The sequence below is a fragment of the Trichoderma ghanense genome, assembly GCF_004382785.1.
Source record: "Trichoderma ghanense strain CCMA-1212 chromosome Unknown scaffold_11, whole genome shotgun sequence".
Classification (NCBI taxonomy): domain Eukaryota; kingdom Fungi; phylum Ascomycota; class Sordariomycetes; order Hypocreales; family Hypocreaceae; genus Trichoderma; species Trichoderma ghanense.
The window spans coordinates 1,002,602-1,018,242 of NW_027395674.1; the positions used below are offsets into that span (position 1 = coordinate 1,002,602).

Below are 15,641 nucleotides of genomic sequence, written 5' to 3' on the forward strand. Positions count from 1 at the left end.
AGGCGAAACGTGCACTGACAGCATCGTTGTCACCACTCCAACCCTTGATTGACTTCAGACATTTCCTTCCAAACTATGGCGTCTTTCCTACGCAATTACCATACTGACAAACCAATGCTTCTTGAGAAAGACGTGAATAGTTTGAAGCACAAGGTGAGATCAAATCAAGCCACCCATCGCTATAAAAACCAATGAGCTTACGTCCCTCTTCCTCTTAAAGGTCTTCATCATAACCGGAGGCAGTGGAGGTATCGGCCTCGAACTGGCCAAGATCTTATATCACGCAAACGCGACGAGAATTTACCTCCTTTCACGATCTCGACAATCGGGCAATGCAGCAATTGCTGCCATCACGAATTCCGAGCCTCCTCCAGACATGAAACTGCGGTCTGCGGAGAAAACGGACGCAGTTCGCTTCATTCCACTTGATCTCGGAGATCTCAATAGTGTGAAAGAAGCGGCCAAGTCATTTCTGCAAATTGAGACGCGTCTGGACGTCATATGGCATAACGCTGCCGTGATGCTTGCTCCGGAAGGCAGCGTTAGCAAGCAAGGTCACGAACTTACTTTTGCAACCAATGTCTTCGGGCCCTTCCTACTCCAACACTTTCTCACACCAATCATGCTAAAAACGTCTCGAAGCCCCGAGACCCCAAAAGGTTCTGTTCGCGTCTGCTGGGCTGCCTCTGGAGAGGCTGTAGCCCCGCCAGGGGATGATGGCATAGTCTGGGATGATTGGCAACTGAGCTCTGCTGAATATGGGGGGTTCAAAGGCCGAACCATCAGATATGTGCAAAGCAAGGCGGCCAACGTTATTCTGGCGGCTGAGATGGCAAAGGTCTATCCGGAGATCATTAGCTGTGCGTTCAATCCGGGCGCAATCAAGACGGATATTGCTCGCCACGCCCCATGGTTCTTGCAGGCTTTGCACATTTTCATGTCTCGCCCGGTGCGATTCGGCGCCTTGACCGAGCTTTATGCGGGATTCTCAGACGAGGTTGCTGAGAAGAATGGGTGCTTCATTGTTCCCTTTGGTCAGATTGGTACTACATTCCCAAAAGTCGAAGCCGGAATAGCCGAAAGGAATTCCGGCAAGCGGCTTTGGGCCCTTTGTGACGGGCACGTCCGCGAGTATTTTTAGAAAGCTTATTATGTTCGTCGCTCAGTTATTAAGCGGCATAGTAGCCATGCATCGTATGGATCTATTGTTCTTTGGAGGATAGGAAACATTATATATCATTTCTCGCTTCTTCAGTTCAACCGTAATTCATTACTCTCTTTTCCACCACCCTATAACTTTAGCCCTGCTGGCAACAACAAGGGGGCATTTTGGCTAGTGCCCCGATCGGAATCTCGGTACCTGCTTATATGTCCGAGATTCCGATCTGTTCAACCCCCCTGCATAAAAAATCTCACCGACCAAACTGAACAGTAACCCGACGGCAAATCGCAATCAAATCTGCTTCAGACAATTCTGCTACCAGACGCGTCGTATCTTTGACTCCGGGTCTCCTACAAATGCCAATGGACAGGGCCGTAGCTTCTCGGAGCGCTCGCGTTGGCGCAGACCTTGAAGCCGGAAGAACAGGTACTCTTCGTCGGTCGTGTGAGTCTTGCCGGAGGTCAAAGGTTCGCTGCATCCCTCTGAGGGATGGCAATACCGCATCTCCGTTATGCGAAAGGTTTTACTAAATACGATCATGTGATGCCCGTTTTGCAGAAAATGGAGTACTGACATCTAATTCAGATGTAACACCTTTGGGACAGCCTGCGTCTTCGAGCGGGCAATTGCTCGGCCTCGACAAGCTAAGCCGGCGGCGTAGGTTCTACGAATACGCCTCCCTTTGGGCAACGTAGCGGGCTAACTCAATCACGGCAGCAAGTCTAGACGAAAAGCAGTGGAAGAGAAGATTGATGGACTACTTACCCTGATATCATCCACACCGATACAGGCAAAGGCGAGAGAAGCTGGGCGTCCCACGCACGTCACCATTTCTTCGCACAATACCAATCGGAGCATTTACCAAGATGTGATCGTCAAGGGCATCATCACAGCTGAAGAAGCACGCCAACTTCTCACCGACTTCGTAACTGCCTCAGCAGAATTTCCACTTGTATTGCTTTCTTCTCGCACAAATCTAGAGTATTTACGCGTCGAGAGGCCGTGTCTTCTCCTCGCTATTCTCACCGCATGTGCGCGCGATCGTCTTCAAACAAGACTGGAACAGGAATTTCGAAATGTTCTCGCAGAGAGACTCATTGTCAATGCCCAGAAAAATGTAGATCTGCTGCAGAGCCTGCTGGTATTTTTAGGCTGGTAAGCTATCAAGTTCCCGAGTTATGCCGTTTCTCTAATGACCGTCTGCCAGGAACCACCTTTACCTCGACTCTGCCAAAGACCAGATTTATCAGTTCGCCCAGATCGCAACAACAATGGCTGTAGAGCTCAAGCTTGGCCCACCGGACAAGATCATACAGGATATGCTAATTCAACGCCATGAGACCTTCAAGGGTACGACGCACGACAAAGAATATCATGCCGTAGTCGAGAGAATGCGAGTATACGTTATGTGCTACTACGTTTCGTCTTGGTAAGAGCCTGATTTGCTTGGCTTGTATGCTCTACTAACCTTCCTGTCGCGAAGTATTTCTCTAGCAATGAGAAAGCCCACTCACTTCAAGTACGTTGGTGATGTGGCGGAATGTTGCAGACTGTTGTCGCAACTTTCGCCTACCGCAACCAATGGGATTATATGCTGCTTTGTTCAGTTACAAGCATTGGTGGAGGAGGTCGAACAGCTCTTCCAGTACAACAGCGGCCAGCTGTCAGAGGCTATGGGCTATATGCAAGTACAAGCCATGATTAAAACGTTCAAGGGAAAGCTCGATCAGCTTGTTCAAGATTTCCCCCCTCAAGCGAAAACAAATAGTGCGTGTTATCCTGTCTTTGTTTTCTCTGATACCAGGCAAAGCTGAAGTTTGATAGGCTTGATTGAGAGAAAATGTCTTTACATTCAGATTTACATACAAGAAGTTGGCTTGCATTCTCCCCTACATCGTCGAAGTATGCAGGGCTTATTCGACGTCGCGTGCTGCAATTGGTGCTCATCATTGGTACGGCTTGACATCGCCATCTCATGTGTGAGAGCGGCACAGACCTACATTAATGAGTATGTCTTCTTGCCTCAGCAAAACCTTCGTCATACCGTCCTTTTTCAAGAATCAGAACTTCTCTATGCTATTTTAGTGCTGGCTGCTGCAACACTTGGAGGGGTTGCTGTTGGTGATTCTGGGCAGTTTCGAGAACTCGCAGACATTCCTGTGTATCTCACGAGTCTCAGAGACAAAATGATGTGCATGGGAACAATGACAGATACTGGAGAAGACAGACGGGACTATTTCTGGAAGATGATGCAATTCTTCAAGCATTGCCTGAACTGGGTTTTGCATCACTCTGGCAATGAGGCACGCTCAATAGGTGGTTGCGCGGCTTCTGGTGACGCCAACATGTCGTTTCAGAGAATCTTGGAGAATATCCCTTCGGAGGAAGTAACACAAGACGACTCGTTGTTCAGTGTCTTGGACATGGATTGGCTACTGACAACTTCGGAATTTTAGCCTTTGCTATTAGATGACAGGAATTCAATGCCCATGAATCTGAGTATTAGCATCGAGAATTTCAGGATAATCGATGTGGTGTGTTTGTTCCGTATTGTCTCAATCTGTGAGTGCGGTGTTCTGGAACGTTGTATGCCCCTTGGTACACCCTGTTTGCGCAATGCTGGCGCTTGTAGCTGTGGAATTGTTGGCTAAAGCTTGGTCTTCGTATGCATCTTCGGAGTAAGATGAGTTATATCTCTCATGATTACGGTTTCTGTACTAATACTGTAATTTACAAAGCGACAACCTCGTTCACAGGTAGGTAGTTGACACAGCACTAAGTAATTTCCGCGGAACTTCGGAGGCTGCGCATGAAACATCTACCTCCGCCGGCGATTGCTCGGCCTAGAAGACCATACCCTTGACTTGTGCCACCTTCGTTAAATTGATGTTTCTGATCATGAGCATCCAGATTATCGCGAGGCCCATCACTCCAGTGCCAGCCGCCAGCATTCGAGTTTGCGAGTACCCATATGCTTTCTGAATCGCCAACCTCACCGCGCTTCCAACAGGATAGCTAAGCTGCGTGTCCAGGTCCTCATAGATGATGTCCAAATCTGGAAGAGCGGATTCCGGCAGATATCTTTCAAGCGCCTTTTGGAACGTGTTCGTCCAGATTGCGCCGCTGATGGTAGCTCCAAAGGCATCTCCCGCGGTCCCAACGACGTTCAATAATGCAAGAGATGCAGCGATGTGCTGGTGATCAACAGCCGCCAAGATAGCGAGCTGCTTGATAATGATGAAGATGCTGCCTCCGATGGATATGAAAACCTGACATATGACTAGATAGCCGACGTTTTGGTCGGGCTTGAGGAAATAGATCATCAAGCCCTGCGCGAAGATGTAGAGCGGGATTGCGATGTAAAGCAGCCACTTGAAATGACCGGTTCGGCGGATGAGGAAGCCGATAATGAGCAAGAGGACTCCCGAAACTACGTTGAAGGTGTTGTTGACGTATCCAGCTTCTGCTAGACTTAAGTTATTGACTACCTGCAGGAAGGACGTGAAGTAGTTTGCCCAGCAGTAGTATGAGATCTGATACGTAGCATTGAGGAGGCATGCGCCGATGACGGTTTGATTAATTAGGAGGTTCCAGGTCAGCAAAGGCGTAGGAGCAAGGAATGTTCCGTATAGTGCGAAGACAATCAGCATGACGAATCCGACCACAATCATGGCAATGATATATCCCGATGACCAGCCATTTGGCGCAGAATCTGCAATGTTGAACGGGAGAAGGAAGACGATGAGGCTGACGGAGAAGAGAAAGACTCCCATAGCTATTCACAGATTAACAGTTGTTGCGCTTAAGTTGAAAGTTGTCCGTCACATACCGTCAAATTCGATAGAGTAATACCAGATGCTTTGCAAAATCGTCCTGTTGCTTGGCTCCTTGCTGAGGAGGCCTTGCCTCTCTGCCTTGCGCAGGTTGACTTTCAGGATAAAGTATAGAGGAGCAGCCACGATGGGAAATACAATCGCGAAGACACCAAAGCCCCATCGCCAGCTGATGTCGTTGTAGAAACCTTCAGACGCTTTGGCTCCTGCGAATGCCGTTATGATGTAAGGGGACGATGTGAAAGCATATGCCAGGCCTCGGTTCTTCAATTGCGACGCATCAGCCGTGATAACGTCAACGGCGTAAGTCATGCCTCCGAAGCCAATGCTGTAGAACACCTGTTCAGGTCGTTTGTCAGAAATTGTGCACAAATGCATGAGTTTCGGCACTTGCCACCAAGCCAAACGGGTCTTACATATGCGGCACAGAAGGTTGCAATGCCATTGCTTGCGGCCATCAGAATGAGGCCCAGAGTAGATAAAACAGTCATGATAAGGAAGCCTTCAGCCCTGCCCCAGACATCCATAATCTTGGACAGAGGCACATAAGTTGCCGCAGACATTGAACCGTCCACGACATAGATGACGTTTAGAAGCGAATGGGACTCGAAGGCGCTGGTGACGTAGGGAACCAAATTCGACAGGATGGTAGATTGAAACGCATTGACAAAGTAGAGCAACTAAATGCTGTACGAACCATGAGCATTAGCCACTCTTTCTGTGTAATTCAGCATCGGAAAAGTTCACTTCAAAAAGATGGCAATCAGTGTTGATTTCGACCATATAAGTGTCACTGCCTCGACAGCTTGAACACCCCGTTGGGCCTCTTCGCTTGGAAAATCGACTTGAGGGCCGCCATTGTCATCGGTCGCAGCTGTAGTGTCAGTGGCAAGCATCGCTGTATCCTTGCCGTCCGAGTTCATTGCAACTGAGCTACTCGTGTCTTCGACCTCGCCGACTGAAGATTGAGATGGAATTCTCCGTGAAAGTGTCTCAGGCGAGTGTCGGCTGAATGAAAAGCACAATTCGGAGGAAAATGGCGCAAGCAAGAAACTTGCCCTTATACCAGGTGCCAGGACAGCGCCTAGGGTTCTTCGTGCGGATCACGATCGTATTCCATTTGAGGAAAAAGATAAAAGTCTTCCGCAAACTTCTCATGACTCTATGACCAAGATAATGAAATCGAGCCTGAGATGATTCCACAGTAAATACATTTCGAGTTGCCACGCACCACAAACCGTTCTATTCCACGGCCTCTAGTGAAAATGACCTGAGATGTCAGGTCTCTCCTTGGAAAACACGATTACGTTGCAGAATGCTACGTGCCTTGTTTCCCAATGGCCAATGGCAAGGGTACCGGTGGCACTCCTTGTAAGGGATTGCGCTCAGCAACATTTGCGATAATATGCTGGATTTTCCCTTTCGACCTTCTTCTTTCCCCCGTTTTTCTTCGCTTTTTCGACTCGGCACAGGCCACTGTATGGTACTGAGTCACAGCCAAGGAGCGATAATTTCCCCTTCTCGGCTTGTCACGCCCTTCCGTTTTTTGCCGTTGCTATGCTAGTCCGATTATCAGATCATACGAGTATTGAACGAGCTACCCATCTCACAGCAAGGATGTGAAGCTTGGCCCCGGCTTACTCAAACTGCGTGAGCTGAGCAGACCCTGCATAAGCAAGGACTGGAGTCTGTGGGTATTCCTTCAGCTGCTTCGCCTCGGCGACGTCAAAGGCCCGCACTAGGTGTAAAGGAGTTATCAGATCCGCGGCGGCTGGAGCTAAACTGGAACGTGGGTAACTGATCTTGCAGTCTCCCTAGACTATGCTTGGCTCTGTACAGTGTGTATGCAGGGCCCCGCATTTAGGCGGACCTAGTGACATAGTAAGCTCGAGGATTGCTTACGGACCAAATTCTAACCAAAACGATGTAAAATTTCATCAGCTTAGAATGGCTGAGGATGAAACACTTTGAGATGGAATTGTGGCAACTCTAACGACCACCAGTCACATGCAGTCTGGAATATCTGCACAAAAATCCTCCTGAGATGACAGTATTACGGATGTCGAAGCCAGCTAATATCCTGCCTGTTCACACAAAGAGGCTGCAGGATTCCCATTTCCATGTCACTTGCAACATCGTGGACAGTTGACATCGCAACCAAGTCTTGGAGCAAAGAAAAACAGGATTTCTACGAATGGCTCGCTCAGAACAACTGGGAATGATGGAGAGTACGCCAGCTAGGCTTCGATGAAGCTAGTAGTATGCATATTATCGCTAGTCTGTGGGACGGCGTTGATCCGGGGCCAAGTGCGACTAGTGTGGAGGAGCGGGGCATCTGATAAGATAATGTCTCATCGCTCCATCTTATCAGATCAATAGCGCGGATGTTGGTTTATCCCGTCAAAGGCTCTACCTAATTTACACAACGTCAAACACACATCTCTCAGAGCTTTGACGCTACCCACTTCGGCTACCGCTTCTCTGCAAACGCCCGGATGCCTTCGGTGAAATTTGGGCCGCTGACCAGACGAGGATACCAGTCGTTGGCCAGCATCGAAACTGCCTCCTTGACGCTATTACTATGTCGCAGTTTGCAATCATCTTAAAGCTGCCCACTATGCATATGCCGTTTACTGCCGCAATGATGGGTTTTTTCCCGCTTCGATGGGAAAGGCCGGCCAGGCCGGGTGCTGCCATGTCGTTGATGACCCCATTCTTGTTCAGCTCATTCCGTTCTGGCAAACATTAGTCTCCTTCAAACCACTGTTCTTACGTGTTGGCTTACCCTGCAGATCGGCTCCGGTATAGAACGCTCTCCCATTCCTTGTAATAATACTAACCCATAGTTTCTCGTCTTTGTCAGATCTCTGCCAGATTTTTGCTATTTCTTGACTTTTTATTTTTTCGATGTAGTTGAGTTTGTCTGGTCTATCTGTGGTAACCTAAATGACGTGGTCTATGGGAAAAGACACGTGGAAGTGCTTAAAGTGTAGAGCGTTTGGTTGCAGAGATATGGTAAATGTTTCCTTAACCTGAAGTAGAAGAAGTGCCAACTATTTGCAAAAAGCCTGAAGTAGATCTAATGGAACTGGATAGACTTGCCTTGTCTTTATATATGGCCCCTGCGAATGCACCATTGGCTGCACCGTCAACAGAAACGCGGCTACGAACAGCGACTACATCACCATTGGGCCTGGCAATGGCGCAGTAAGACCACACCAAAAGAGCGGACACAGACACACATGCGAGACTTTGTCAAATACGTCCGGGACACAGACCAGGTGGCGATGGAGCAATTTTGGCGGCAGGAGCTTGACGGTGCTGCAGACGCTCAGTTCCCAAGCTTACCCTCCGGAGACTTCTTACCGAATCCAGATGCTGTTCTAAAGCGGCAAATATCCATCACGACAACCTCCGGCTGTCCCTTCATGCTGGCAACTGTCATTCGCGGCGCCTGGGTCCTGGTTGCGTCTCAGTTCACAGCAAGCGATGACGTCGTTCTTGGAGAAACGCTCACAGGTCGAGACATCCCATTGCAGGGAGTGGAAGAGATCATTGGCCCGCTGATTGCTACTGTGCCAATTCGCATGCGTATTGACAGGGCGATGTCTGTCAGGGAGTATCTGAAGGCTGTGCAGCGCGCTATTCTTGCCCGCACTTCATATCAACATATGGGCATGCAGCATATCAGAAAGGTCAGCCAAGGTGCCCAGCATGCTTGCGAAGCTGGAACGGGATTGGTCATACAACCGGAGCGGGAGCACGACGGCACCGATCTCGGCTTTGATCAAGGGGGTGTTGTTCGAGAAGCACTGCATTTCAACCCGTATCCTCTGATGCTGGCATGTGATATGCATGCTCGTGAGTTTAGAATGTGTGCAAGCTTTGATAGCAGCCTGATTGAGGTCGGCCTGATGAAGCGGATTCTTGCGCAACTGGAGACAGCTTGTTCGCGGCTCATGAAAGACCTCGACACGCCCGTCGGCAAAATCTCTCGTCTCCCAGACACCGAGCTGAGCCAAATTTGGGATTTCAATCGAGAACCTCCGGTGTCTTTTGATACGGCATCAAAGAAACTACGAGCGGCTGCGGAAATACAGGCAGGGCGTGCATATCCTCCTTTCCTAGTTCCCTGGGTCTGCTACCCCGGGAACCCTTCTCTCCTAGCACCTATCGGTTGCGCTGGTGAACTTTGGCTCAAAGGTCCATTTTTCTCGTCCCCCGAAACCATCGAACCGCCTGTTCTGCTTCTGGCCGGAAGCTCTAAAGTCACTGGCCGGGCAAGTCAACTGCAACCGACAGGAGATATTGTCAAATTACGTGAAGACGGCCAGCTGCTGTTCATAGGTCGAGCTGAAAACATTGCACCTGTCAATGGTCATTCAGTAGATGTTCATGGCTTCGAGGCTCATTTCGTGCAGTTTCTGCCGCCATCAAGCCGTGCTGCTGCGGCTATATATCGCCCAGAGAATGAGCAGTCTTCAAAAGAAGGGCTGGCTGTGTTGATTGAGCCACAATCTTGGAACGGGTCCGGTGATGCGCTATTATCGGAAGACTACAAGATAAGTTGCACGGCGTCCGACGCAGAGATATGGGAAACATTTATCGACGCAACTATTCCCACCATATTAAAAAAAAGTCCCTGAAGAGGCTTGACAAGTTCATTCGGAATTCCCTTCCATCGCATATGGTGCCTTCTGCTTATGTCGCCATCCATAAGAGTCCCATGACGATGGGGCAAGTAGACCACGGGTTAGTCAACTAACTTGCCTTGAAGATTCCCTTAACCGTGATAGCGCAGCTTTAAGAAAGCCTGTTGAGAGAATGGGGAAAGAGCCTTGGCGCCAGCCAATCTGACGCTCTCGGAGAACATCCTACGACCTGCCTGGGCGGCCGTATTAGGTATCAGCATGGATCAGATTGATGTTGACGACAACTTCTTCTGGCTTGGCGACTCTGTGGCTGCTATAAAGCTTACCTCGAGCCTTTGTAGGCAAGGACATGGTTTGAGTGTAGCAGCCATCTTCCAGAACATGCGTCTCGGTGATGCTGCCAGAGTTCTGAAGGTCAACCAACTGAATTGACCAGGAAGCTGAGCCTTACAGATCGTTTGCAACCCTGGGCTCCATCGGCATTGATCTCTTCCTATCAGAATACATTCGCCCGAAGCTTTCTGATCCGAGTTGGGCCATCAAAGACGTACTCAAAGTCACAGACTCTCAGGCCCTGGATGTTAGGGCAACGATTCAAACCCCACGCGCATCTATGCAATATACGATGCTCTATTTCGACCAGGCTTTCGTCAACCAGTCTACATTGCTACGGGCCTGCTCCGATCTTGTCAAATGCCATGACATTCTGCGTACAGTATTCGTTGGGAATAAGGCAACATTCTTTCAAGTGGTTCTCGACGAAGTATATGTCCCAGTGACTATACAGACCACAGCCAGGCCCCTTGATGAAGTTGTCGCCAGCATATGCACATATGATATCGAGTCTGAGCTTCAGCTTGGATCTCCTTTCGTGAAGTTCCATTTCGTTCGCTGTCTCGTTTTTGGCCTGTCGCACGCCCAATATGATGGGATATCTCTGCCCCGATTGCTTCGAGACCTCGAAATGCTATGTACTGGAGGGCAAGTCGCCAAATCCGAACCCTTCTCGACTTATGTGGCGCAAGCTCAGCAGGTGCGCATGCAGAACAACGCTCTGGAGTACTGGGGAGATCTTCTGGATGGATCGACGCTTTCGATCTTGCCCGGCCAATCGGCCAATCATAGAGACATGGCTGTGTTCCGATCGAAACAGACCATGGTCTCGAGACCACCGGAGGGCATTACAGCGGCTAGCGTGCTTACCGCTGCCTTTGCTCTGTAATCGCTCGCCGAACCCGCACGTTGGACGTTTCTTTTGGAGGAGTAACATCCGGTCGAGGCATCGATTTAGCCGACGTGGAGAATGTCTCGGGTCGTGCTATCAGTTCACACCCATTCGAATCCAATTCCGACCCCAATGGTCTGCGATGGAACTTTTGCAGTTCGTCCAGAGGCAGAATGCAGAATCCGCAGCTCACGACTTTGTTGGCTTCCAGAGCATCGCTTCGAAATGCGCCGCATAGTCTTCAGGGGCGAGTTTCTTCGACTCCATTTTTCACTAAGAAGATTTCGAAGATTTCGACTACATGCCTTTTGACAATGGAAGTTGCCGGGTTGAGATTCTCAATCCACATGGCGACGCCGCTTATCCCCTTAAGGTTGTCTCGTTCTTCAAGAATGGAAAGCTCAACGTTGGCGTAGTCGGAAGCCAGGCAGATCTGGCCCTTGTTGAGCCTTTGCTCGAGCAATTTGCTCTTGCGGTAGAAGAGGTCGTCAGACCAACTACAGAGCAGGCCCTACTTGAAGTGTATTTATTAGAGCTTATCTCTACCCATCGCAACGGACTGAAGTGATGGACGCCGAGGGCTAGAAGACGTATTCATAAAACACATCGTGAGTTCTAATCTGAATTTTCGCTGAGGCATACAAAGAACTGCAATGATGAAGCACAACGGGGAGGCCATAATGTGCTCCCATGAAGACAGTACGGAGCAATTAGGTGATGCAGACCAATTGCCGCCCTATGTTGTCTCCGGTATCATCTACGGCTCACAGAGCTTAATATGGGCTGGGCACATTGAGATTGTCGCATGCCACGATCCGTCTCATAAGAATAAAAATGCTCGCGTTGCGGGCGGGGTAACTTGATCATAAAAGACCAACTGAAGCGATGCCTACCTTGGGCAGAGTGGCATCTCGAGCACCTGTTCCAGCCGTCAGCTGCTCTTCAAGCTTGGCCTCGCACAATATCAACGCAGCCAGAATATGAATGTACTGTTGCCTAAATTCTGATGCTACCTTGTGAAGCTGTCCATCCAGGTGATGTTCACGTGCTAATTCCGTGAAAAGCTCAAGGATAAACGGGGGTGTGAAGTAAGGTACCTAATTCTCAAGATGCTACTTCGGCTTCTGTGGTTTCTCTTATAACACGGAAGAGGATCTCTTGTGACAGTGGTGTCAATTGGGCAGCCATTGACGAAGTCAATCGAAGACAAAGCGGTGAAGCGAGATTGCAATCTCAGAGGCTTGAATGTACCTGTAGTTGATACTGAAATGTGCGAGTAGAGAAAATATCGGGTAGGTAAATGGAAATTGAAGGGACGGTCCGGTGGCTTGACGAAGAGCCTAGAGCCTCTCTGCCGCTTCCACGGGTCGTCAATGGCTAGTTTTCCCTCCATCTGGAGATCTACCATCTTGCAAAATGCAGGTCAAAATGTCCGACGGTTTCAAATACTAGGCAAGGAACCTACTCAAGGGCGCTTCGTAGTCACATTTTGCTCTCGGGCAAAATACAATCCCGGTGTCACACACAACGCGGAAACCGCGCAAAGAGAATAGCTGCAGGCTGGCAAACGACGCCGCATTTCGGCCTTGGATGCTGACTGGTGCGATGATGATATTGGTCGCCGATTAGAATGCCCGTGAAGCTGCATGTGGGCACCTTCAATACAATCAGATGCGAGCCTCGCCAAGTGTCGCTCACAACTGTCGAATCAGAACCGCCCTTCAGAGGCCGCTGACATCGCCTGAAGGGCCTAGACCCCGTGTTTGGGCGTCAAGCAGCAATCCTTCGCTGAATATCTCCGTTTAAGTGGTGTCGCACAGCATTCGGCGACGTGCTGCGAAGTCTACCGGGTGCAGCCTCCCCTACCTCAAGCCAGCCTATGCTCAGGCACGTTGTGTACCTTTTAAAAGGGCGTACCTCGAAGGAAACCAAAGTGATGCTCCGAAGACAGCAACTGCTTGCTTCAGCGGTCTGGTTTACGTTACAAAGACATACACAGAGCAAATTGACCTGCCTTGACTGCTCAATCGGCTTGGGAAATTGGAAAGCAGCGTGGGTGGTCTGTCCGCGGTGTCAAAGACGTCTGCGCCCGCCGCCCACGAAGACGGAATGAATGAAGCGGAACACCCAGGCACAGACGTGGAGATGAATTATACGGAGAATGCATATCTGGTCAACGACACGGTCACATCTTTTGCGTGGAGCAACCTCGAGGTGATTGTCCAAGATCGGAATACAAGAGCGCCTTTGGCGATACTTTCCAATGCAACAGGCAATGTTTGTGCGGGAGAGATGCTCGCCATTCTGGGTCCTAGCGGCTCTGGCAAGACCACGCTTCTGAACGCACTCGCACACCGAGCCGCCGCAGCAAATGCAACGACTACTGGGAATATCCTGGTCAATGGCCACAAAGTATCTCTCCAGGACATGCGTGATCTGTCAACCTACGTCGAGCAAGAAGATGCGTTGATCGGCAGCCTCACAGTCAGAGAAACCGTGCTATTTGCGGCGCAACTCTCGCTTTCACAGTGAGCGACCCTTGGATCTTGGCTCACGTCCGCTGCTGGTAGGCGCCTCCTGACACGCTGAAATCAAGTACAGTTAGTAGAAAGGAAGCTTTTAGACGCGTCGACGATCTTATAGCCGCCTTCGGCCTACAAGCCCAGACTCAGACCATTGTCGGCACGCCGATCAAGAAGGGCTTGAGTGGTGGCCAGAAGAAGCGACTCGGCGTTGCCAGCCGATTAGTGACAAACCCGAAAATCATCTTTCTCGATGAACCGACAAGCGGGCTGGACGCCGCTCTCAGCCTTGAAGTGTGCACTTATATCAAGGAGATTACACGCAAAAACAATGTAAGCATCAAGCACGTCGGAACGAGATGCATGTTTCTTTCAGCTGATTTGATGAATAGCTTATTACCATAGCATCCATTCACCAGCCGTCATCTACAACATTCCAACAATTCGACAAGCTCTACCTGCTGTCTGGCGGACAGACATGCTATTTTGGCCGCGTCACGGGGGCCACGTCATATTTCAGCAGGATAGGCTACACGATCCCCGCTGAGACGAATTCGGCAGACTTCTTCATCGATCTCATCAACACTGATCTCGACAAGAATGGTGACATTTGCCGCCGCACAATCCACATCTGCGAGGCTTGGAAGACATCGCTCGACAGCAGAGAACTTGACACGGCTCTTCAGAAGTCCATGGAGGGAACATCTTCGTATCGGGACCTCAAGGCCCCGCGGTCCCTATCATGGCGTACTCCTATTATACTCGTCCGTCGCTCATGGATCAAGTCGCACAGAGATGTCATGGCGTACGGGATTCGAATCGCCATGTATCTTGGGCTGGCCATCCTCATGGGCACCGTGTTTTTGCGTCTCAAAACCGAGCAATCATACATACAGCCTCTAATCAATGCCATCTTCTTCGGCGGTGCCTTCATGTCCTTTATGGCAGTGGCATATGTGCCAGCATTCCTTGAAGATCTCAACACCTTCCGCCAGGAGCGCGCTAATGGTCTGGTCACGCCCCTATCCTTCATGATAGCCAATTTCATCATTGGTCTCCCCTTCCTCTTCATCATTTCCCTACTGTTCTCGGTTATAACATATTGGATGTCCAACTTTCGCCCTTCCGCATCTGCTTTCTTCACCTGGGTGCTTTGGCTCTTCTTGGACCTTGTTGCGGCTGAGTCTTTGGTTGTACTTGTGTCTTCCATCTTCAACATATTCGTTGTCGCATTGGCAACCACAGCTTTTGCCAATGGACTCTGGATGTGCGTCAACGGGTTTCTGGTCCCGATGGGCATATTGAACCCCTTCTGGAAGTACGTCTTCCATTATATTGACTATCAAGCCTACGTTTTCCAGGGCATGATGGTCAATGAATTTGGGCGCCGAAAGTATTCTTGCGATGAGATTTCCGATGGACAGTATCAGTGCAATTACCCTAGCGACTTGAACTCCATAGGCAAGATTCGTGGGACAGACGTCTTACGGCAATTCAGCATCAAGACCGGAGAAGAAGGCACATGGATCGGCATTTTGATTGGGATTGTTGCTGGATACCGGTTGCTCGCTTATATTGTTCTGGTACTGCGAAAGTGAGATGTTTCTTCTCAGCAACGTGCTGTAGGAACGACCGATGGTTTGGGCCAGGCTGTGGTATCATCGATACATTACTATATATATCAAGTCTTCATCCATCCTAATATCTGCTGTATCTTATCATTGTTATAAGCTTCACGCATTCTACACCATAACTTCAATGAATAATTGATGACATATTTCGTTGAAAATACCGAGCAACCGTAACGACTAACGAAACTCCCATACTTTTCCTTGTCGCACGTACAACTAAAGGGCTTTTCTGGTGAGATCCTAGCTCCTTGTTACTGAGGTAGTGCCTTTCTTTGCACGGAAATCAGTTGTCACTAATACATTATGTCTGTCAATGGTCGCCATGACCTTTCTTCTCTACAGCAGCCCGTTTAGAATTTCCCTCTCCCCATTCACGAAAAAGCACGACTAGAGGTCGACTGCTTGGATACGATGGGCCAATCGGCAGACTACTACCGCAGTGGCTAGTATGTCGTCGTGGGATCGTGAAGAAGTGACTCTGACCTTCCACATGGGGTTAGTGAGTGACTGAATATGCCTTGACATAAAGGCATCAAGCTCCGGCAGGCTTTGCGGACGCAGCATGAATAGCTCTGTAAGTGATGTGTCGCATACGTCGTGGATGGGCTGTTCCTAT

The 15,641-nt window shown here is 49.5% G+C and overlaps 4 protein-coding genes across 4 annotated transcripts; 3 read left to right on the forward strand and 1 right to left on the reverse strand.

Annotated features, from left to right (window-relative positions):
- Positions 1-75: 75 nt before the first annotated feature.
- Positions 76-3,618, forward strand: CCMA1212_008354 (uncharacterized protein; the record flags this gene model as incomplete). The annotated part of the gene is made up of 8 exons (XM_073705490.1): positions 76-153; positions 221-1,131; positions 1,748-1,819; positions 1,880-2,317; positions 2,370-2,591; positions 2,657-2,681; positions 2,770-2,929; positions 3,248-3,618. The coding sequence occupies 8 exons, from the start codon at positions 76-78 to the stop codon at positions 3,616-3,618; spliced, it is 2,277 nt and encodes a 758-aa protein (XP_073556134.1).
- A 387-nt stretch (positions 3,619-4,005) lies between these two features.
- CCMA1212_008355 (Siderophore iron transporter mirB) lies at positions 4,006-5,918 on the reverse strand (the record flags this gene model as incomplete). Its single annotated transcript, XM_073705491.1, has 4 exons — positions 4,006-4,937; positions 4,992-5,334; positions 5,412-5,675; positions 5,790-5,918. 4 exons carry the CDS (start codon positions 5,916-5,918, stop codon positions 4,006-4,008), a joined length of 1,668 nt encoding a protein of 555 aa, XP_073556135.1.
- A 2,173-nt stretch (positions 5,919-8,091) lies between these two features.
- CCMA1212_008357 (Nonribosomal peptide synthetase 4) lies at positions 8,092-11,110 on the forward strand (the record flags this gene model as incomplete). Its single annotated transcript, XM_073705492.1, is given in 6 exon segments — positions 8,092-8,202; positions 8,232-9,571; positions 9,583-9,747; positions 9,830-10,061; positions 10,084-10,865; positions 10,909-11,110. Coding segments are annotated over 6 exon segments (2,832 nt in total), but the record flags the coding sequence as incomplete, so codon positions are not given.
- A 1,871-nt stretch (positions 11,111-12,981) lies between these two features.
- On the forward strand, positions 12,982-14,992 carry CCMA1212_008358 (ABC transporter G family member 15; the record flags this gene model as incomplete). The annotated part of the gene is made up of 3 exons (XM_073705493.1): positions 12,982-13,400; positions 13,469-13,727; positions 13,787-14,992. The coding sequence occupies 3 exons, from the start codon at positions 12,982-12,984 to the stop codon at positions 14,990-14,992; spliced, it is 1,884 nt and encodes a 627-aa protein (XP_073556137.1).
- Between the last annotated feature and the right edge of the window lie 649 nt (positions 14,993-15,641).